This window comes from Tauraco erythrolophus, chromosome 31 (assembly GCF_009769465.1).
Source record: "Tauraco erythrolophus isolate bTauEry1 chromosome 31, bTauEry1.pri, whole genome shotgun sequence".
Taxonomy (NCBI): Eukaryota; Metazoa; Chordata; class Aves; order Musophagiformes; family Musophagidae; genus Tauraco; species Tauraco erythrolophus.
In genome coordinates this window covers 468,818-492,306 of record NC_141495.1, presented here as the reverse complement: position 1 = coordinate 492,306, position 23,489 = coordinate 468,818, and the positions used below count along the sequence as shown (strand labels likewise).

Below are 23,489 nucleotides of genomic sequence, written 5' to 3'. Positions count from 1 at the left end.
TACTCTTTCACTTTGTCAAAACGCTAGTTTCACAACCCCAAAACTGATTTCAAGCAGGAAACCCTCTGCAAATTAAAAACAAAAATACAAAAATTATAATCTCTATATTTATATTGATTGGAATCCTCCAGCATTTGCGAAATCACTTTTAGAGATGAATTTTGGGACCCTCCACAACTCCTCCATACAAGCCACGCTCCAGTTCAGCACTCCCCTTCACGAAAACTCCTTTCTCCCAGTCTCCTTTGCTGCTTGCCAGCCCACAGCTCAAATCCAACAGAGAACAGTTGGCTGGACGAGCGCTACTTTGGTGAGCGGGGCGGCACGTACTGCTCCTTGCCGACACGTCGCGGTGCTCCCTGAGGCGATGATCTGCGGCCAAACTGGCGCCTCTGTTCCCTGATTTTCCCAGCAGCTCCCCTGGGAGGCCCGCTGCCTCGGAACCCGGGATAATCCTTCATTCGACCTTCGACCCTGTCGTGAGCCTTCTCCGGAGCCTTCTCGGGTGCGCCGTTTTCTTCGGGTTTGGCAGGGGGAACTATGTTGGTGCGATGTTCCCTCAGAGGCTGAACAGCAACTGGAGGAGGCGGCTCCTTTGGGGGCTTCTGGCACACTTCAGCATAACTCAGCTTGCGTGGCTCCTTCGGGACCAAGGGAGAAGAGCAAGGTTTACACCCCAGCCCAACCCAGGCCACGCTCCTCCAGCCCACCCCAGGCACAGCAGAACCCGCACAGCGAGCGATGGCACCACGGCGGTGGCAAACTGCACGAGAGAAGGTCCCAAGTGCTACATCAGCACATCCAAGAGAGAGCTCCCAACATTCCCCACCCACTCCCTGCTCTGGGCCTTACCTGCACCGACGAAGCAGGAGCTGCACTTGCGTTAGCAGAAGGTGAAGTGGTGTTTGTCCGTGGTGGCTTTGCAGCGGTGGCAGGAGAGACGGACGCCGGCGGGGAAGCGTGGCTTGTCACATCTTTCTGAGTGGACACTTCTTCTGGTTTGCTGTCTGGCTGAACTGTGCTGTTACATCAAGAAAAATTTAACATGAAAACCCACTCACACAGAAATCGATGTTTGAGAAAGTATTTTCTTCCTCTGAAGTCACAACTGCGTTTTTTGCAGAACGGGATGGCACAGCCATCACCCCCACGATGGGTTATTTCCATCGAGTGGCCTCTAGAGAAGCAGCCCGCCACAGACGGAGAAGAAACACCACACATTTGTTGTCACTTTGCTGGAATCCAGCTGGAGTCTTTGCTCGGACACGCAAATATTTCTCGATTCAAGCGTCTGCGTACCTCAGCGCCACAGCTTCGGCCTGGCTTGGTGAGCTCACACCTGCCACAGGCTGCTGGACAGTGCTGTGCGTCTGGTCTTCCTGAGCGGGAGCTGGAGAGCTGGGCAGCAAATCTCTGCTTTCCTGTACAGAAAACAGGGAAAGATGGCAGACATGCTCAAATTGCTCTTCAATACGTCAGCTCAAGACATCTGAGAAGTGGGATATTTCCAAAGGCTGCTCAAGTCCTGATTACAGGAATATTACAACAGCTTCAGCTAAACGCCCGCAAAAAGCCACAGAAATCCGAGAAGAGAAGACAGAAAACGCAGGGATATTAACAAACATAGTGCAGTGTTTGGGCTAAAAGCATTCTGATGTGCAGCTCCTACATAAACCGGTTCTTTAAGCAGGGGAGGAGGGACACAGACGGCACGTCGTACCCAGGTGTGCGTGCCAGAGGCCAGAGCGGGTACCTTTTCTCTGCAGACTCCTTTAACCACATCGGACATCCTGCTCTCCAGCACGGGCTCTCCCGCTGCTTTTGCGGTGCTGCCAGGCAAAGGTGGGAAATTTGATGCTAGCAAGTCAAACTTTGGTGTCTGAGTCTTTGTTTCTGCTGAAGGCTGAGGTCTCTAGAGAAGCAAAATACCCGTTAATAGAGCCGTAACACCCAGCATTAAAACACTGGGCAAGGGTCAGGGAGTTTCCTAGAAACACCGAGTATCCACAATGTAACCCAAGAATTTACGGACTGTGCCACCCCTTCAATAGAATCATGGAATGGTTTGGGTTGGAAGGGACCTCAAAGACATCCAGTTCCAACCCCCCTGCCGTGGGCAGGGACACCCTCCGCTAGACCAGGTTGCCCAAAGCCCCATCCAACCTGGCCTGGAACACTTCCAGGGATGGGGCAGCCACAGCTTCTCTGGGCAACCTGTGCCAGTGCCTCAGCACCCTCTGACTGAAAAATTTCTTCCTTAGATCCCATCGAAATCTTCCCTCTTTCAGTTTAAATCCAGTGCCCCTTGTCCTATCACTACCCCCGCTTGTAAAAGGGCATGTAATAAACGCAAAGCCACCACGTTGCAACTCCTGGCAATAAGGGAAGTGGAACTTACTGAAACGCGGTCATCTTCTCGTCTCCTCCGCCCTCTGAACACGTTCCTCCTGGAAAGGCAAAGAAAAGTCAGTCAGTGCCTTCATCCTGCCGAAGTGCGCTCATCGGCACACAGGGATTCACAGTAGCCTCCTGATGTTCCTCGAGATACAGTTCTGGGACGTTCTCCATCTTCAGGAGGGGTCAAAGCTCTTACACTCTTGGAACACAGCCAATATGGGAAACTATTTCTCTTTTCTCTCCCGTGGAGCATTGCGTCTGAACCAGCACACTGACAATTAGACCACATTATAGAAGAGTATCCTACAATTTTATGGTAAGAAACTTATCCATCCGATCTCTCACATATCTGTCTTAGTCACTTAAACATTTTACCATCGACTGGTTTTATCTTTTGTCTGTTAATTCAGGGCATAGACACTTAAAAGTTTAGGAGCATCAAATCCCCTAACTGAGGATTTACTTATTACTTACAGCAACACAAACACCAAAGTTATTTCAGCAATCAATTCTGGGGACAAATCAGGCAGTTATTTTGAAATGAAGGCACTTCACTACCTCCCTGCAAGGTGTTTGTCAGAACAGCTAACAGCTGTACAGTCAGGCAGGACATGTTCACGCTCCCAGTTAAGTATCTACCACACCTGTTTTATTTCAAGTCCGTTTTCTCCTGGGCAGTCTTTGCAAAGAGATCTGTTGTGCCAAGGGCTGATGATCCTCGGCTGGCACACGTCATTCGAACCTCCGACACCACGACCCAACTGCACTGGTGTGTCACACACGGTTCCTCACCTGCCCCTGCCAATGCCGTAATCTCCATTCTGCTCCATCTGCGCGGCAGGAGAATCCTTCTGGGAAAACCCTTGGTCTGGGTGCCCAGTTAACGTACTGCTCTGCCGCTCCATAACGAAATTCCGTGAGCCGGTTCTGCTCAGTGGTCCGTCCCCCATCGGCATGGCGCTGACAGCCGCGGGACCCTCCCCAGCGTGCTCCGAGCTGCCGGATGATCGGAAGTGAGGCTTCACGCTGCAGGGCACAGAGCGGCAGCCGTGTCACCCACAGTTCAAGGAACAAGATGCAAAACTACCAGCAACTACAGCTAATTTGTAGCTGACAAGAGGTCAGTAAGTACTGGAACTCCATCAGAGGAGTTGTTTCCCACATACATTTGTCAAGAACAAAGAAATTGTTCTTCCTTACCTCCATCTATTTCTTTTGCTACAGTTTTCTTGCAACCTCCCCTCCTGTCATTTGAAGAAAACATCGCACTCACGGCTCACCAGACACCAAAATGGGGTGGGGGGTGGAACTCACACCAAAACCCAAACTAACCAACAAAAAACCCCAAAATCTAGAGGTGTTCAAAGAGTCAGAAGAACCCAAAGAGGGATTTCTTTATTTGCCTGGGCCTGCAGCACGGGCACAGAGTACTGGAAAGTCATCTGGAGAACTAAGCCAAGCCTGAGGAACAAACTTATCTGGCCATGAGCAAAAAGGCGAACTGAAACAAGAAGCCAGGAGCAGATGGCGACTAAACAGGCCAAAGAGAACAGGGAGGTCAGGCCAGGGTGGCGGGGAGCCCACCTCCCCCTGACAAGCCGGGATCTCAGTCTCCCTGTTCCCGGTATGAACGGCCACAGCACTGACTCTGCAGTTCCCAACACCCCGACGTTTTTCCCAGCGATGGATTACCCAGCGTGGGAGCCGCGCTTCCTCTGAACACAGATGCAGCTGTGCACGCTCTGTGCTTCTGTGAGTTACGGCTCCGAGTCTTAAACCCAGAATTATCCAGAAAAACTCTGAGCTACCAAAACATGGAACACTTTCCTGGAGCAGCCTTCAGGTGCTCAGACTATTTTCCACTTCTGCACCTCGCTGTCTTTTCCACGCAGCACCAACCAGCTTCAGCAAGCACCTTAAACTGCATCTGCCTCCTCTGGTCAACACTGTGCACCTCAGTTTAAGGACAGAAGGAGGATTTTGCGTGCTTATTGTCTTTAAACAATCTCATGAAAACTTTCCATGCAAGCGGAAGAAACTCTCCCACTGCCAGCTGAAGTACGATTCCTGTCCAGGAGGAGAAGTTAACTTGACTGCTTGATCTCTTACAGAGTAATCAAGGAGCAGCCTGAAAAAGGGTCCTTTCTTTCAACAGACCATAAATCAGGCAGATTTGGGTTTCCCTACGCTAAGCAAATACGGAAAGGCACGTTGTGGATGCCACAGTCCCCAGACTGCCTAACAAAGAGGTAGTTTCCTTCCAGCTTGCACCCATAAACTTGCTCTCTCCCACTCGGCCAGAGAATTTAAGTTGGGAGAAGAGAAAGTAAAATGGGACAATTCAGCAAATGACAAATTATCGTTTGTTAGCACTAGATCACAACAGCAGGACGTGATGTGGCTGAAGCAGCAGCAGACTCCTCCCTCTGCTCAGCTGTCATCCTGTGGTATTTCAAAAATCAACTCCACCACTATCTGATGGGCTTCTCCATAGGCTTGTGATTAACAGTGGGAAGTTTTGCAGCATTTCAGATGTAGCCAGAAAGCAGAACGAAAGTCACCTTCTAACAGCCCAGTTTTGAGTGGTCAGATTGATCTGCTTTACCCAACACATTTCAAGTTACCTTTTGGATGGCTGGATAGAAAAATACCAATTTAACCAATATTGGCACTGAGGATTCTCTGTTACAAAGACTCAGTCTTCCTTTCCCACCAGGATGTTCTAACAAATCAGGGCGAAATAAATACAACGGGGTTAAACAAACGTTTAGCTACAGAGAAAAATCCAATACTTAACTATTAACTGCCTGTGTGACAAAACAAATCACACTTAACGAGCCAGGACAGAAACTCACAAGCAGCACCTGGATGCACCTCTCCAAATGAACTCTGCTGCAGTTCAAAAGAAGACAGGCTGAACAAAGATTAATTCATACTTCACAGCTTCAAGAAGCATTAAGAACCAGTTTTAAGGCCTCAATAAGGTCAGTTTTCCAACATCAAAGACGGTAGGGATGAGGAGGCAAGCTAACTAAAATCCTTCCATTTTGTTCAATTTGTTCTTAAAATGGAATCTCGAGTCATTACTCAGCCCTCAGATCTCATAATCTTACCCGTCATTGAGAAGGCCACAATCTTGTCTGGGCAGAAGAGCAAAGCAGAAAAGACAAGGAAAGATAAGGAAGGAAAAAAAGCAGAGAGAAGGAGAGATGATGTCAGAGAGCAAAAAGAAGGAGAAGCGTGAGGTGCAGGCTGCCCAGACAGCGACTGTTGGACCTGTTCTCTCTTAGCGCGATACTTGATCATCACTGGGCCAAACCTTGGAGGCTGTGCTCACCGCTGCCGTGGAGGCTCCTGCCTGAAAGGAATCCTGTGGAAGCGGAACACGTGTCTGCTTCCAGAACATGAACATTTATTACTGCAAAACCAGAGCTTGGTACTAGCACGAAGCTGAGCAAGATTGGCAGGAAAGATAAGACAACCAAGCCAGACCAGCAGAACCTGTACACGTCAAGCTGTAACTTCACAGCGACTGAAGTTTTACAAATGAAAAGTCTTCACACAAGCAGAGGAGTTTTAAAAGCTTAAGGACTCCATAGGTGTGACCTACACGGCAGCAGTGAACGTGTGGTCACCTCGGGGTGTTAACATCTGGGTACGCACAATTCTTGTGCAGTTTCAGCATCCACACTCGTGGCAGGTTCCACACGTGAGAGCTCTACGGGCTTTAAGTTTGGGCACAATTTAAGGCGAAAGACCTTTGCTGGGAACTGAGCAGCTGTGCCTGAACCAGCTGCCCTGTCTGCAGAGCCACGCTACCAGCTTCACCCTGTATTCAAACTCTGCTGAGTCACCGCAGACGACATTCCGAGTCCACCTTCTGCCGACAGCCACAAACCTCAGCTGCATCCCAAAACCACTTACGGCACCGGCAGCTGTCGGCCGACGTCTCCAACGGGGTAAAAAGCAATTCCCATGCCACCAGCCCGCGTGCTGAACACAGGGAAAGAGCTTGCAAATAAAACAACTTTCACCCACACAAACAGATCACTGCTCCAGCGTATTTACGGAGCGCTGCTCCAGGAAACACAAAGTGTTTCCTCCTCCCCAGTGTTTATATCTGAGTCTTTGCAGTTATCAGGAAAGATGGGGATAAAAGCAAATAAATTGCAGTAACAGACTCGGCATCAGGCAGTTTTAGCACACAGCAGCCAGGGCATGCGACTCAGCTGCATAAACTGAACGCTCTCTGCAAGACGGGTCACACAACAGGCAAAGCTTACGTTTGTGCTGCAGGAGTTTATAATCTGCGTGTAACAAACACAATCAGAAGTATTACCTTAAGAGGAAGTAATTTATTTGTCTGCAGAAATTCCTCTGAGGCTTTTAAAGGAGTTACCTTTGCTCTCTCCAGCACATATGCCCATTATTTCAGGGTCTTAAGCTGCCACTTTGATTTTAATTTTATTTTACAAATCAAGTTGAAAAGCATCACACACACTTGACAAACAGAGTAAGTAACCTGTCCCATCGGAAGGCACTGCGTTTCACAAGCGCAAGGAACACTTCGGGATCTCAACACCGTAAGTTCTCAGAGAGCAAACAACTGACAGAGCTATCTTACCGATTCCTATGGAATGGGCGACCTATACTCAAAGAAGCAGCATTTGTTTTATATGATCCTGGTGTATTAAAGCCATTCACAAATCCACCGTTAGGAAAGGGGGCCTGCAACAGACAGAACAGTCTCAATGGCTGAGCTAAAAAGAAAAACGTTTGCAGTTTCATGAGATCAGCTTCGGCAGTTATTCATCTAGTCCCTTCGTGCTTTTACGCTGGGCTACTGCATCCAGAACGTTGTGAACGTACTGCTGAGGAGAAAACCCCACCAGCTTCACAGCCTGCACGTCCACCTCAGCATCAGAGCCCTCCCGTTCCTGGAAGAGCTACAAAGCTCTTCCAGTAACACGTAGCTCTGGATAATGGAATTTCATACCAAAATTTCTGTCATTGAATGGCAGCCGATGGTGAGACATGCAGCCTCTCTGAGTCTTGCTTTATCAGCTCCATGACAAAACATGGAGTATCATAAAACAGAGGGATCTGACTAGAGAACTTACGTGTTCTCCAGCTGGAAAGCCCGCTAACCCTGATGACTTGTTAACCAAACTATTACTGATGTTCTGGACCACCTCCCCCCACTTTCATCAGCTGTTACTTACCAGTGGTGTCTCAAAGTAAGGTGCAGGACTTGGAGACCACGTCTGAGGCACAATGCTGTAAATAGAGTACTGCTGAGGGCTATATACAGGCTGCATGAACAGTGGCGAGGCAAACTGTGCTTGGGTTTGAACTGGCTGAGTATAGACACTGGAATCCACCACCCGGTAACCATTCTTAGCAAAAAACGTGTTGATGGCTTTTATCCTTGCCTGCAAGACACCAAACCACATCACACATCTCAGTTGGGAGAAAAGGACACGCAGGACACTGCATCCTTCTTGCCTACTGAAATTAGAACCGAAGGGATGTGAAAAGGAAGTCGGCTGATGACCGCTCACAAATACAAACCCCGACAAGATGTACCCCAGATCACATTCCTCCAGCGTGCTCGGGAGGAGGAGACACATGCTGCTCCAGCTAGGCAATCTGCCCAGGCTCCCAGTCAGAGCACAAACAGCTTCCCTCAGCCTTCCCCGCAGAGCGGCGAACTCAAGCGAGAGACTCACGACAGCAGGAGTCCCTCTCCTGAGTTCTGCAGACCCAGATTCTGGGGAAAGCGGAGAGGGGAAGACGAAGCAGGAATGTATTCCACACCTCATGGGAAGCAGCACTATGAACAAGCAGCAGCCACTCAACCGTAATTTTTCAAAGCTACCCATGGCCTCATTCACGTTAACAGCCTACAGAGCAAGTGTTACCAACCATCCCGCTGCTAATTCCTTAGTTCCTCCCCCCATAAATGCATGTCATCAAACAGAAACACCATATAATTCAATTAAAGCAGAAGCCTCATATACAATTCAATTAAAACAAGCCTCATATAAAGCAGCCTTACCATTACTGGCTTGCCCTGAAAGGTTTTCACTTCTTCCCTTAAGTATTTAAACGCCTGCACATACAAAAAAGATTAAAATTAGAATATCTTGATGAAATTGTACTTCTCAAAGGATATCACATGATTTAACACGAACGTGTAGCAACGTGCTCTCCTGTTAGCCCAGATAAATCCATTAACACTTCAAATTCAGGATACTGGATGTCAGTTATGGCCAGAGAGCGCTGAGGCACGAGGCAGACAAGGGAATTATAACCCTACAGCCTCTCAACTTTTTTCTCTATGAACTAGAATTTGCCAGTAACCTTTTAAAATAACAGAAGGGGAACCAGTAAGTAAACATTTGTTTTAGCTACAGGAAGCACGTGTGTGATTCTCTGGAGCAGGGGAAGCGTTAACAATAAAACTGAGAAGTCGTGAACAGTCGGAGGCAGCCTTACCTGTTGTGCATCTGTATCTGACTGGAATGTAACGTACCAGTTGTTGTTGTGAGCAAACTCACAGCTTATCACTTTGGGGCAGTTTTCGTTTTTGAACAGAGCCTTAACCTCCTGGGGGAGAGAAGACACCAGGCAGTTACGGTGACCTAGCTCCAAGCTGTGAACTGAACATTAAACCAACAAAAGTTTGCACTCCAGCTTCTCAGCTGCAACCTTCCCTTGGCCAAGGATGTTCTTTTATTCCCTTGACAGGTCTGCAGGACACTGGATTATCCTCTACCTGCTTCTGCACCCAAGAGTACTAGCCCAGCCTACTGAGCTCCCGGAATAAAAAGCAGCAGGCCCATCTGGTAAGGAAATCAAGACCAGTGTAGAACTGGTGATATTTCTATATGAAAAAGGTAGCCAAAATGTGGCTATAGATCAGAAGAGTCATCTAGACAAGAACGATTCCAAGAAATATTTCTGAATCAAGGCACCCTGATAGCTTGGCAATAATCAGATTTTAAAGAGAAGGCAAAGCAGCTGTTCAGCTTTTGCATTGAAAGAACTAATTAAAAATGCTAGTAGACAAACACCCTGCGGTACAACTTTAAAAAACAAAGAGCTAAATCATTCTGTTAGCCAAATATCAGCAGGAATTTTATTATCCTCCCTCCTCTGAGCATAATGAGCTCGGCTCACACTGGGTCACAATGAATGAGAAATGTTTAGTAACATTTCTTGCTGCCAAACAACCGTCTGACTTCAAGTAAAGTTACTGCTGTGACAAAAATTCAGCCTGAATTCCAAGCTATGCCCTGGACTGATTTCATTTTTGGATCTGAAAAGAGACCAGTACAAACTTCCTTGCAGAAAAGCCTAGCTAGCTCAATTTTTGATGGAAAAAAGTTTACTTTTAAGAACATATTAAAACATTTGTAAATATTGGGAAGGGACAACAACGACAACCAATTTTGGCTTTGACTTTTTTGACAGTACAGCCAGGCAGAAAAAATTATGTGGTTTACAAGAAAAATATCTGTGTTTAATTGAATTAAATCCTGGTGGACCTTTTAAGCCACACTTCCTGTTGCTGTGTAAAGCACTGTTGAAGACACGTCCCGAAACATCAACAGGCTTTTCCTTCTTTCTTTTCCATTTATTTACCTCTATAGGTGTCGTTTCAGGGATCTCGCGGAGAATGATAATACATCGTTTGTGGTTTGGTCTGACCTTCTCCCCTCTCTCATCCACTTGTACCATAGGAGAAGCTAAAATTAAAATATAAAAGTTGGCTTAATATTGGACATGGTGCACTGCAAAACATCTCTGCAGTAAGAGACTCCGTTAACCCAGGACTGCTTAAGAAACTAAATTTCCTGAATTCAGGGGAAAGGACTGGTTTATCAGCTACAGTCTGTCAGATTTTCTGCACGTTTTAGCTCCTTGTCTCACGCTGCCTCCATCTGCAGCTCACGTATCGGAAAAGCTCACTCCCCAGCTCACGCTCAAGTAAGAGGATGTCACACCATTCCCAGACAGAGCCCTAACAGGAAAAGTTCAAATAAGAGTAGGAAAACCAAGTCAGAATAAGACTTTAAAAGTTCACTTACAACTGTCTCCACAAGAAGCCACGTGCAGAATCGGCACAGGAAGGCACAGCAGAATTCTAGCTAATTTTTTCTGATAAGCTTTTTCCAGTTTTATCACTCTAGTAAGCTCTTGCACTGAATCACAAGACTAGGTTTACTCCCAGAGTAAGACTTCCACTGCTAGCAACATCTTAGAGTAGCCTCTTACTCGGGCACATGTAGGCAGTTTATCACAAAGCGTGTCTGGAACAGCCACTTACTCCAACTTCTCCACAGAATGAGGTTCCCGACACCATTTACCAGAACGACATGCTATAACCAGCTGAGAGACTAAACACGTTTCTCTGGAGCAAGGAGGAATTCTTTATTCTGCTCATACAGACACCCAACACCCAGACTTACATCTCAAAACTTCAAGAATAAGGTCCATATCAGTCGTCAGCTTCTTAATACCTTCCATGTTGGCAATCGTCCATATGGGAACAAACTGATCACTGTCCATCTGAGACATCAAGTAGAGATCCTTGGAAAGATTCTCACTAAAAAGACACAAGTTCACTATTTTATAAAAATCCTCAACTTGATTTACAGAAGCCTCAAAACAACAGGATATAAACATTCACTAATTAAACAGGCTTAAATATTCACTAATGCACAGCTAACTCTAGCCAAAACATATTCAGGTTTTCTCTCCTGCAAAAAGTCTCAGCAGATCAAAACAAAGCAGAATAAGATAACTAAAATAAAAAATGTAACCAAAAAAATATAAATTAAAACAAAACAAAAAATTTAACGAAAGTTACAGAAAATAAAAAACTTAATGAAAGCTACAGAAAATAAAGAACTTAACGAAAGTTACAGTGCTCTGCACGTTAGGCTGCAAAAAGGCTCTTGCCAGAGACCTCTTCTGGTACCAGACAGCTGAATTATCTCGCCATCTCACTGCCGTGAAGCACCGAAGTCACACTCCATCCTCGTTAAAGGATGAGGATGCACGGATAGGACTGGAACAGCTGGAAGGTACCACAGGGTCTCTACAGCATTTTAGCAAATCTTGTTTCGTATGGCAACCACCTCTCCCTCACAGCTAACATGTTTATGCAGATGACAGCACATATCGAGCCTAAAAAAGGAACAATTTGTCAACGACTAACAAAGGGTTTGTAGGAAGCCGAGTTAACTGCACTGTACCGTGAGAAGCAGAATTCAAGTTGTTTTCTCAAACATTCTCTTATGTCTTCCGTGGACACCGCGGGGCTGCCGTCACCTAAAAGTTACCACATCCACCATCAGAGCTCAGTTTCATGGTAACGTACAATGCAAGAACGTGTTTCGTTGTACAATAAAAGAATTCCAACCAGATGATTCTATGATTCTAATGAATCCTTCTGGGAAAGACCAAGAGGAAAAGGCCACAAAATACGTAAAGACCGCGGTGCTGCACGTTCTCAGGGTGACTTCGACCCCGTGGTCTTCAGCTGCTTGTCCAAGCTCTACGGCTGGCTCAAACCCCCTTGAACGCACACGAAACGTTCCCAAGTTCCTACTCAGTCACACCACAACTGCAGCAGACTTCAGAGGATTCCAGGTACTGACAGAGGCATTCCAACTTGAATACTCACCAGAGACTTCATAGATTTGGTACCCGAGATCTTCAGCTGCGAGGACGATTCCATTTGCAGACGCTTCATCAACTCCTGTGCCATTTCTCGCGGCGTCACAAGGCGGAGAATACATCACTTCATAGTGCTTGCAGCTGTCCTCCGAGATCTCCACGTTACCTGGCACAGGAAACACCACCAACAGAAAACCTACTGTGAGCTTCAGAATGTTTTCCATTCGAAAAATTTTGACGACCGACACTAAAACAAATACTCAAGAACGCTGTGACCGAAAGTGTCTCAACTTAGTGATTGTTTCTTGGACTTTCAGCTTCTGCTTTGTATCAGGCAGTGCTTTCTGCTTCTCTAATTTCAGAAAGACCTTCTGGGTTGCACTAGGGTCTCAGTGATAAGCAAACAGTAAGACAGTGAAACTGTAAGATCCTCAAAAGTGGTAGAGGATGCGAAAAACAGGCTTTCCATCTGAAATTTAAAATATTTAAATGAGGTTCCTAAAAACAAAGTGCTAAAACAGTTTACATCACTTCTTCCAGACATTACGTAATTCTTGTGTGCGCAAAGGGCTCAGGAGCACCGAGCAACTGTTATAAACCACAGTGAGAGGACACTGACATCGGCCACTCTCTTCTTCAGGACACAGAACTGCAGCTGCTTGAGACAGAACCAGGCACAACTTCAGTTCAATCTGACTGTCAGGCAAAGGAGATTGTTCCAAAAAATCCGCTGCTCTGCTGGATCTTTCCCACACTACTGATCAATCCACTAAAAAACACACTTTGAGACGAGATAATATTCAACTATTTACATTGGAAATTGCATAAAAGCAAGCAATATGGAAAAATGGCCTGTACTTTTCCAGCGGCGTAACTCTGCCACGATGGCTGCACATTGTCACCAAGAGACAAAGCAGCTTCTCTCAGCCAACGCACTAACTCAGTTCTCTCTCTCTCCACTTCTGCTGACTTACCAGAAACTTCTGACAGGGCTACACAAACTGAATCCTCCCTTCTTTATCTCCTGTTTTCCCGAGAATCTTCTGCTTCCTAATTCACAGGCCTCTGCTGTACTCTGAGTAACTCCAGCTTTACAACTGGCTCCATACCAAGCCTAAGTCAAACCAGAAGAGTTGAACCATTTGGAAATTTAGTTCTGGACACCAGGACCGACCATAGGGTAACGATGGAAAACAGGGACTGAAACGGAACAGACTAAACTGGCAGGAGCTCGCCAGAGATGCTTTGCAGTTGCCACTCCAGTACAAACGCTGCTGCCTAACGGTTCTCAGCAGCACCCCAGTGATCTACCAGGATCGCAGGTGGCCCTCAGATCTCATCTTCCTGTTCACAGGGTCAAGTGCATGCTGAAGTGCAGCGACGGTGAACGGACCCGTTTCTGCACATTTAGCACCCCGTCTCCCTCTTAGCGCGTTACTCAGTCATCACTGGGCCCCTCGGATCCTGCCACCTGCTGAAGTGGCCTGCCCCAGCGCGGCTCCGGCCGCCTTCCTGAATCCCGAAACCGGAGTAGGTCGGACCTACGATCTCAGTAAGCTGTCTACAGCCTCCTCACGCTCATTTCGTACTTGTTGCTACCTCAGCACTGCCGACCTCGAGGACAAGAGCAAGAGGCTGCTTCCCGGCGCTGAGCTCCCTCGGCGCCGCCCGGCAAGGGACACGGCGCGGCGCGCGCTCCACCCGCCACATCTCACCCTCGGGCCCTGGCGCAGCCGCTGGTTCCTGCCACGAGTGCTCTGCGCCATTTGTGGGTGGCACAGCCTCGCCGCTCCCCTGGGGTACTTCTTGCCACACTTTGGCATTAGGGTTCAAGCCAGCACCTTTCGACGTTACCTGCTAAAGAGACCAAAACGTTTTTATTAGGAAAAACAATCCAAAGATTCTTTAGAGCAAGCCAGACAATACAGGTGAATTTAGTGATTAGAGTTCCACATCTCAAGTGTCTAACCAGCTATTAAGCACCTATGTGATTTTTCATTAATTAAAACAGGAGAATCCTTGGTATTTTCCAAGTATTTCGTTTCTACCTCCATTAGAAGTGTTGCCTCCAACCTCTCTTTACTGGCATCCGACAACATCGCAGAGGAAGCGGCTAGCCGTCAGGGACTCTGGGAACTCAAGCTTTTAAAGACTTGACTGTCATAACGCTCCAGTCCCCTTTCACCAGAAAGAGAAATTTTCCCTCCTCCAGACCCCTTCCTAGAAAGGAAGGTAAAAAAACACATTTCAAGGAGAAGAAACTAACGACTTACTGAATTAGTGACATCTGTACTGACCCAGCATCACTTATGCTATGCCAGGATTCCTCAGGAACTCACCGGAGCACCACCTGATTTCCCCACGAATTCACCTACATCTCCTACACATCGACGTACACCCAGGATTTCCCTAAACTGTAGGATTACAAAAACCTCGGCCGTTGAAGTTTCTGAAGTGCCAAGATGAACACAGACACCACCACGGCATGCTGGGAGAGGGGCAGCAGGCCTGTCTCACTCTGAGACTGGGCAACACGGACCATAATCAGAGTAGGAGGGTAAAGAGCGAGACGACCAAGAGAAATGCTGGATTCCAGCCTGGAACCTGGCACAAACATCCCTACAGCAGAAGATGGTGCCTTCATGGCCCCTTTCTGAGAGCTGCTCACAAGCTCAGAGGCATTTGGGTAAGGGGTCCAACCATCCAGCAACAGCACAGAGGAGAAGCATCGCAATGGCTTTTGCTCTGCCGTGATAAAACTAACTCCTTCTAAACAGACAGGAAAATTATGCTTTTGCAAAACTTCTCCTCCCAAGAATTCCCAACACCCTACAAGCTACTAATACAGTTTCCTCAAAACAGGTTCCTTCAGACATTGAATGACAGTCTACTTCACTCACATCATTTGCTTAAATTAAAAAGTCAAAAGCCATTAATCCTAGCTTATATCTGAAAAATTCGCAAATAAGGAAGCTTGATATTTCAGAGGCCAGGCTCCTGGATTCTGAAATGAAGGAGTGGCTTACTACCAGGCCTCAAACAGAAAGCAAAAGGATAAGGAAGCAGTTGCAATAGGTTTAGAGATAATTCCTCTGCCAAGGTCACATCTAGTTCCAAAGCTATCTGCTACAAGGACAAGCCCAAATCCAGTAACAAAAAGCCTTCAAACACTGGAGAAGTTCGAGACAATCATGACAGAAGGCGAAACAAAGATAATTTTTGCGAGGCCCTCCGAGATTCAAAATCCCCCACGCACAACTGATTTCATCCACACAGCAGTGGAGCTTTCCCCCTTTCTTAGCAGAAGAATATAGCTGGAAGCAGAAAGGAGAAAAAGACAGTTAGGGCGATGCAGTTCAGCAAGTTCAAAACTCGACTCAGCTCAACTGCTGGTCACTGCCGCACCGCAGCAGCCCGTCAGCGTGGGCACGATCCAACACCAGCAGGTCCCACTTCCTCGGATCTACTTTTCCTCAAAGTAAAAACATCCAGGAGATGATTCGTTATTTCATAAAAATAAACACTGCCTCCCTACCATACGTCTTTGAGGTGAGCGTTGAGCTCAAGCTTAAAGTAATTTTGAGGAATAAGTAGGATAAAGTGAAATTGAAACACTTCAGGGAGATCACTACGCTTCTGGAGGTGACCAGTAGTAAAGTGCAACTCTGAGTATGACAGATGATGTCACCCACTTTACAAACACCCTGGAAACTCAGAAGTCACAGGCCCAAGTGAAAAATGCTCAGGAACCAACACGATCCGGGCTGATGAAGCGAGGAATGGACCTATCAAAGCAGCGGCTGAAACACACCGCTGGAACGGGAGCGCGGGCCACTTCCTCTTTGCCCTGGAAACACTTCACGACACGGAATGCAACTCGGCAAGACCCAGCCCTGACGTCGTGCATCCCAACAGCAAGACACCACGGGCTCCGAGAGGATGAACAGTCCCTAATTTCCATGAGCTTTTCGAAAGCACAGCGTGCTGTGCCCCAGCAAGGCCAAAATATAAATTTTTGCTTATTTAACCGAGGCAAACAGCCACCCAGCCCGTCTGATTGGCTGCAGAACGATCCTCCCAGCTGCTATCGGGAACTTTCGTGAGGAGGTCAAAGCTTTACAGAGTTACAAAGGTTGGGAACACTCGCTGGCATCCGCGCGCTGACAAAGCTGTCCTCCTCGGCAGAGCTCCCCTCTAGTTTACACGACTTTCTGGCAAGTGCAGATCGAAGATTCTCCTCCAGCAATTCCTCAAAATTGACCGCCGAAGCATTTGTCTCATTTTAAAAGGATGGTAAAGCATATTTTTCTTATTGTAACAGTCTAATTACATTTAATAGATTCAATTAAGCCAACAAAAATTAAAGCGCTCTAGAGCTTCTTTTAAAATATTCTATTTTCATAGCAACTCAAATTATCCCGCAACCAAAACCTTAACACCGAGCTTGTGACGGGTTTCTCAGAGCAGACTGACTCTCTCGGGAGGAATCCAAGTGAAAACTCTAGAAGAGAATTTAATAAAACCTGTGAGGTGAGAATCTGAATGTTTTCCAGAAGTGGAAATGTAAGCAGAGGGAAAAAAGGGAAGGTCAGCAAACCTACAGGAGGCTGGCAGAGAGAAGCCTTGTGCTGGTGAGGGGCACACAGGTAGGGAAACGCATCCGCAGTGGCCTCAGACCACGCCAGCAGAGTCACCCGTCACCTTCTCCAGGCTCACTGGGGCTGTGAGGCAAAGCCAAGCAAACCAAAAAAGAGAGAAAGCTGAGAAAACCAACATGTGGAACTCCTCTGGAGCCGACTGCAGGGTACCACGTAACAACACTTGGGTGCTCTGAACATCCCAGGTGATTCTCAAAACACACATTGACTTTCACGGTCATGAGAGAGTCACTTCACTGAAGGCAGCCAGTACACGCACCCCAGGACCAGGAGTGCCTCCTTTGCCCCTCGGTGAAGCGAGCACAGTACCACCCTCACCTGCATTGATGGTGTCCATCGCTCTGCATGAACAAGGACAGTTTAGGGGGTTTGTCACCTAGAGGGAAGGAGGAAGCCTCACCTGCTAAAAAAGTGCCAACAATACTCAGTGCTTCGCCAGTCCTGGTTTTCTGGCTAGGGGACATCACTAGTGACAGCTAGAGCAGTGTTTCACCCACCTGAAATGCACAGATCTCGGTTTTCCCAGTAAATTACTAACACATTGTATCAGGAACGTGTACCCACCTGACCAACACCCAAAGCGGGCACAGCAAGTCGTTCCCAATTACATTTTTCACAATGCAGCTAATAACACTAATGGCCAACGCACCTTAATTACTGACTGTTAGCAGCACGCCGGCCTTGGCTGCCAGGGAAGAACAAGACCTACACCAAACATTAATGAAAATTAAACGAAAAGTAGCACGAGCCTTTCACCACTCCCCCACTGCAGCCAGTTTTTTGAGCTAAAAGGAAAACAGAACTCCACCATGCACGCTGTGGAGCGATCAATTCCCAATCACTACATGCACGTTATATTTTTAAGTCTAAAATACAAAGCACGTCAGCTAATCCTCCCGACAGCTTCACGACTTCTAACACGATCCAGTCCTGCACCTTATTTTTCAGGCAGCCCCAAACATGCTGAGTGAAAAGCTGCTGCCTGCTTTCAAACATCTGACCACAGTGTCTCACAACACCTGGTCAGGAGCTCCAGTTCCCTGCCCTGGCAGTGAAAAGGCACCTTCAGAAAGTCCAGATCGTCCCAGGAACTCAAAATTCAACGTTATGGATGCTCCTGAATGAAGGTCACAGAAACTTAACTCGCAACACTGTTGGCAAAAGAGAAAGGAGGAGATCAAAGCAGCCCAAGGAAGCCAAGTTTGTGCTTTAAAAGGGTTCACCAAGCACCCGGCTGTGTGCCACCCGGCTCTGCACGCTCCTCATCTGCTCCAGCTCCCTCTGAGCAGCCCCAGCCCCAGCCCCATCCGCAGCACAACCGTGCCACTGCGGCTCCAGAACCTGCCTGGAGGGGCCACCTCCGTCCCGCGGGCTCAGCTCCTCGCCGCCACGCGTGGCCTAGGATCGGGCTGGCTGCTCGCCGCTCCGGTTAGCTTGAGGGTTCCCCTGCCAGCCAAATGCTGTAAAACCAAACTCTTCAGACCCGTCGCTCTGTGCTCACGACATCTTTTTTTCCTCTCAGCGCCAGTCAAGTAACGTTCAGTTCAGAACCGAGGCACTTAGTTTAAGAAAAAGAAGGTGTTTCCCAAATCTTTTTATTTAGAAGTTCTGAACTGCGGAATACGCGTTGGTATTCCTGTGAAAGACCACTACACTTGGACAGAACCCACCACCAGCAACCCACTGGCCTTCCTCAGCCATTTCTTGAGGAACCCAGCAGCTGTTTGCTTCGCACGCTGCTCAGACACAACTGGCTGCAAAGTTTAGAGCAGCAGCAGCAGCGCAGTTGCCTGGGTTTGCCCGGCAAACGCTGGAACTGCTTCACCGGATCCTCTGAAACGCTGCAAACGGGTGAAGCGCCAGCGGGCCCAGGCCTGGGCCCCCCACCCCGCGAAGGGACCCCCGCCCCCCCGGGTGACCTCCCCGTCCGTTTAGAAACGGCAGGGCCGCTCCCGCCGCCACAAATCATCCCCCCCACACCCCTCCCATCACCGCCGGGTATTTCATTAACGTCCTTAACGCACACGCCGCGCCCGGGCCCACCCGAGAGCGCCGACGTGCAGCCCCGCGGGGCGCCGGGCCGGTGCGGGGCCCGCTCCCGCTCCCCGCCGGCTGCACGAGGCGCCGCGAGGCCCGCCCGCCGCCGCGCGGGGCCGGTACGGCGCCCCCGGGTCCCGCGTAACCTTCACGGCAGGCCGCGGCGCGGCGGCTCCCCCGGAAGGTCACCGCGGTGCCTTTCACCCCCCCTCCCGCCGCCCCCACGCGGAGGCCCCGGCACCGGCGGAACCTTCCAGAGCACCAAGCCCCCCCCCCTCCCCCCCCGCCCTCCAGGCCCGCGGCCGCCGCCCCCGGATTTGCTGTGTCAGCCCCGTCCCCTCCCCCCGGCGCGGCGCGGAGCGGCGTGCGCGGCCTCTCGCCACATGGCCGCCTCATCGCGGCCGCGCCTCACCTCCACGAACAGCAGCATCCCGCCGCCCGCGCCCAGCCCGGCGGGCCCGAGAGCCCCGCCGCGCTCCCCGCTGCCCGCCGGCGGCCGCGCCAGCGATAAGGACACTCGGGCTCCGCCTCCGGCTGCTGCCGCCGCGGCCCGGCCCCCTCCCGCCCTCCCTCCCGCCCTCCGCCTCTTCCGGAGCGCGCCGAGCGCTTCCGGGGCGCGGGCGGAGCGGCCGCAGCGCTGCGCGCGGGAAGTGGCGCCCCCTGGCGGGCGGGAGGGCAGCGGCTCCGCGTCGGGTTATCCCGACTCCCAGCGTTCGGGGATTGGGTGTTTTTTTTTTAAAACCAAAGAACCCAAAATGCTCTTTTTTTCCCCACAAAACGAAGGCGGAGCGCCGCCCGGCACGGGGCTGGCTCTCCGCAGCACAGCCTGCCGCTGCCCAGTGCCTTCCCGCCCTCCCGGGCTTCGCACCCGCTGCACCAGTGGGGTTTTTCACCAATTTTCCCTCTTTTCGGTTCTGTCCCCCGACAGCCCGCAGAGGCCACTGCTGACCAGGCCAACACGTGTTCCTCACGACGCTCCCGCACCTCCCGCCTCCCTTTCCGCGCCCTGGCTGTGCCCACGGACACGGCCCACAGCCTGTGCTCGGTGAGGCTGAGCGGGCGAGGCAAGGCCAGGGCAGATTTCCACGGATGAGCCCCCTGGAGCACATCCTGGGCAGGGCTGTCCCGCTCCGGCAGTCACAGCACGCCTTTCACCCCCAGCTTCCGTATAGACCACACGTCTGCAGTGCCAGGGAACGCACCGGGGCAGCTGCCAGGCCTTCCACCACCAGCAGCAGCCAGGGAAGAGGAGAGAAGCCTTGGCTCCGGTGAAAAACGTCGCAGGACGCAGGATTTCCTCCAGACAGCAGCTCTGCAAGGCCAGGCTGCAAAACCAGTTCTCTGTGGGAAGGACTCACTCAAGCCCACTGGAGCCCGAATCGTTTATTCCATGCGTTCCGCATTTAATATTCACCTTGCGGAGACATCGTATTTGAGATCCGTGTCAGATGGACAGAGAAAGGGTTAAATCTCCAGTGTCAGATGGGCAGAGGAAGGGTTAAATCTCACCTACTGAAAATCTCGCCCTGTGTGCCCCATCTCGCTGGCATTACGCAGATCCACGCAGGGATTCCTGCAAGGAAAAAAAGCTTGGAAAGCGTTTTGCTTTAGAGCACCAGGGAAAGATGCACAAACCGGCACGTTTAGGGGACACGGGCTGTTTGGGGGATTCCGGGCGATCAGCAATTAGTCAGTTAAAGAATTAACGCGTTCTGTGGCACATCTGGTCTGGGTGAAGGATTTTCAGCCCCCAGGGTCCCTGTCAGGAGGATGCTGCCATGGATCTCTTGCCCTGACAGGGAACCCGGAGCCTGCTCAATGCTGCAACTTGCCGCCGCGGTCCCACAAACTGGGGGGGGTTTCGGTCAGAGCCCCCGAAATAACCCGGGCCCACTGACGAGATTAGAAACAACAGCACAAGCTAATTGGTGGCCCAGCTGGCAGGTTCTGCAGGTGCTTCACTGGGCAGCGCCTCCGAGACACATGGGAATGAAAAAAAAACAAACTCAAGTAGAAGAAACCAAGTGACTTGGAGCAGAATAAATGAGAAGTGACCATACACAGAGTTCAGAATCCGTTCTGGAAACGTATCTGCTGCCAGGGGCTGCCCGACTGCGAGCTGCCAGGGGCAGCAGGAGAGCAAACCACCTTCAGATGGTTATTTCTGAATTACGGTGCCCAGCCAGACCTCGTTCCTGGTACCTTACAGTACGGAATGGAGAACCTCTTCTTCATTCTCATCTACTTCCTCCACCAGATGTCACCAGACGTAGCACTTGTCATCTTCAAAGCACTTTGCAAACACGAACTCATTAATCCTTATGCCCCCTGTGAGGCAGTTAAGCATTATCCCTGTTTTACAGACCTCTCTATCTCCAAATCTGCTCAGGGATTTTTAGCGTGCCCATCGCTTTACACGGAGTTATCAAAGCAACAGAGAAATGGCAGCACAAAACACTTCTGAGCCTCATTTCAAACCTGCTGCGTACCTGGACATCCCCCAGCAGCCCAGCATTCCGAAACTGGGCCTTGACAGGGTGTAAATGATGGCTGATGCTCAAATTAGATCATATTCCTGAAACTGGTTCCACCTCGGTCCCGCAAGATCCTACCGAAATGCCCAGCTGAAGTGCCAGTGCCACGGACTGGGCAGAGTCCGTACACACACACCACCTCGCAGAGCTAGGAAATAATTCCTGCTTTGTAACAGTAATTCCCTGTCTTCTCAGGGAGCGATGCCGAAGCGACACAACTCAAGCAGCAGAACATGCAACCATCAGACAAGGTAACACCTGTCTGGAAGGCAAATACCAACGTTTTGGCAAAAAAAAACCTTCTACCACGGGGAAGTTTCTTTCCTGTTAGTCACCACCTGCTGGTAACTCACAGGAGGGTGGCGAGGCACACGATTTTCCTCCAACTCCACCCAGCGTGGCCAGGGAGCTCGCTGTCTGGTCACTGCTCTGCTCCCAAAGGCTTCTCTCAAGGCTGGTTTTGGAATCACAGTAAGACCAACCGTGCCCTCTGCCCGTGGCATCACAGCGCGGAACAAAGCGATACGCCCTGAAATGAGATGTCACGTTGTGAGAACGAACGGAGGGCACGGCAGAGAGCTGCTTTTTTCACGGCAGTCCTTTGCCCAGCTGTGTGGAACTGGACTACAGAGGGATTTATTTTTTGTTACAGGTCAAATTCCCTGATATGAGCGGGTGCCAGTAAAAGCTGGGATTTCCTGCCACCTAACTTTCCTCGGCACTATCCAGTTTTGCTTGCTTCGGGTGCACCTTCTGAGTTTATCATTTATTCCCCAGCAGAAGACAGTGACCCAGCAGCATGCTGGATCTCAACGGCACCTTACCTGCTATCCTAGAGCAGCAGAATCCAAGCAGTCAGGACAAGGCAGGAGGAAGATGAGGACCACGACATGTACATCTGAAACAGAGAGCAAAGCCTTTCCCAGTCACCAGAGCCAAGAGGACATTTTCAGCACCCGCTGTTTCGCAAGAGGAAACTCCACCTCGAGGTAGCGCCGAGGGCACAGCACCAGGAATTTGTCCTCAAGGGGCCAGGAGCTGAATGTTATAACCACCAGGCAGGCTGCTGAATACAAAAGAGCAACACCTATTGCAGTCAGGAGCCTGGAGCAGCTACACTGGCAAAAAGATTAATTACTCCTGGGTGTGAGCTGGAACCGCACACCCAGCAGTGCTGAGGTTTGGGTTACTCCCTCACAGAGTGGGAAACGCTGCTCCCTCCCTGATGGTGCTGAGGATTCAGCCTCCCTTTTCCTAGTATTTTACCTCTGTTCTACCCACACTGGCATGGCCGTCAGCTTCAGTCCCAGCTGAATACAACCACCACGTGCATGATGCAAGAAAAAAACGCATTCTCCCTGGTTCTGATGAAGTCTCTGCGCAGCAAAAGCTTTACCTGTCTGTTAAGACTGAACGCTGGCCTGTCCGAGGGGGCCTGAGGTCAGTCCCTGGGGCAGGGATGACGTTCTGGACTCGGTTACCCACGATACTGTGCCTGCAAGCCCCCAGCTGAAATCCAGACCACCTCTGGGCCTCAGCATTTTGTCCAAAGGTGCTGAATTTAGTCTGGTTGACATATCCCTGCCACTTCCACCGTTATCAGCGAGGAATAAGCATTATCAAACACTGAATAAAGAATGAGCTGGCGGCACTATCCCTGCCTCAGCTCCTGTGTGCCATCTTTCCACAGCCAGGGTGCCTCCAGCCACTGCGGCGGAGCCTTTGGGATCGCAGGGTGTTCCCAACACGGAGCTCTGCCGGCACTGCCTGCGCCTCCTTGGTGGCTCGGGAAATATGTCAGAAAAGGCGGGTCTCAGCAGGCCTGCTGGAAACATCTGGCTTTAATTCTTCTTTAAAGCCACAACACTCATTTGGACACCAAACCATTTTCCTTTCATCTATCCGGAGGACTAACCCTGTGGCAGAGCAGCTGACTTTCTGCCTGCCATTATCCTGCAGGAAGAACGAGGTCACAGAAGAGCCAGGGCCGTGCTCGTCGCAGGAGGAGAGATCTCAGGAGAGGGTGGCAGCTCATAGCTGACACTTTCTGGCTCTTCTCCCTCCCTGGAGTTCTTTTCAAGTTGTTTCAAGGCATCTATTTCTCTGTCAGCATGTCTCAGAGGGGCTCAGAGTCCAGCTCAGACCTGATTTCCCCCTTAATTCACTGGCCTGAGAA

General features: G+C 49.8%; 1 protein-coding gene across 4 annotated transcripts; it reads right to left on the bottom strand.

Moving 5' to 3' along the window:
* Positions 1-234: 234 nt before the first annotated feature.
* Positions 235-19,236, bottom strand: LARP4 (La ribonucleoprotein 4). 4 transcript variants are annotated; one of them, XM_086628640.1, is made up of 16 exons: positions 19,192-19,236; positions 13,800-13,941; positions 12,092-12,250; positions 11,661-11,736; positions 10,872-11,008; positions 10,045-10,148; positions 8,896-9,006; positions 8,456-8,509; positions 7,620-7,829; positions 7,022-7,125; positions 3,190-3,423; positions 2,399-2,447; positions 1,754-1,912; positions 1,300-1,421; positions 853-1,021; positions 235-641 (listed from the first exon to the last, which is right to left on the bottom strand). In XM_086628640.1, exons 1-16 carry the CDS (start codon positions 19,207-19,209, stop codon positions 303-305), a joined length of 2,187 nt encoding a protein of 728 aa, XP_086484766.1. In that variant the 5' UTR covers positions 19,210-19,236; the 3' UTR covers positions 235-302. The 4 variants fall into 4 exon arrangements, with proteins under 4 accessions (XP_086484766.1, XP_086484765.1, XP_086484768.1 ...); XM_086628639.1 differs by lacking the exon at positions 19,192-19,236 and adding an exon at positions 14,133-14,299; XM_086628642.1 differs by lacking the exons at positions 13,800-13,941; positions 19,192-19,236 and adding an exon at positions 12,704-12,839.
* Positions 19,237-23,489: the final 4,253 nt, after the last annotated feature.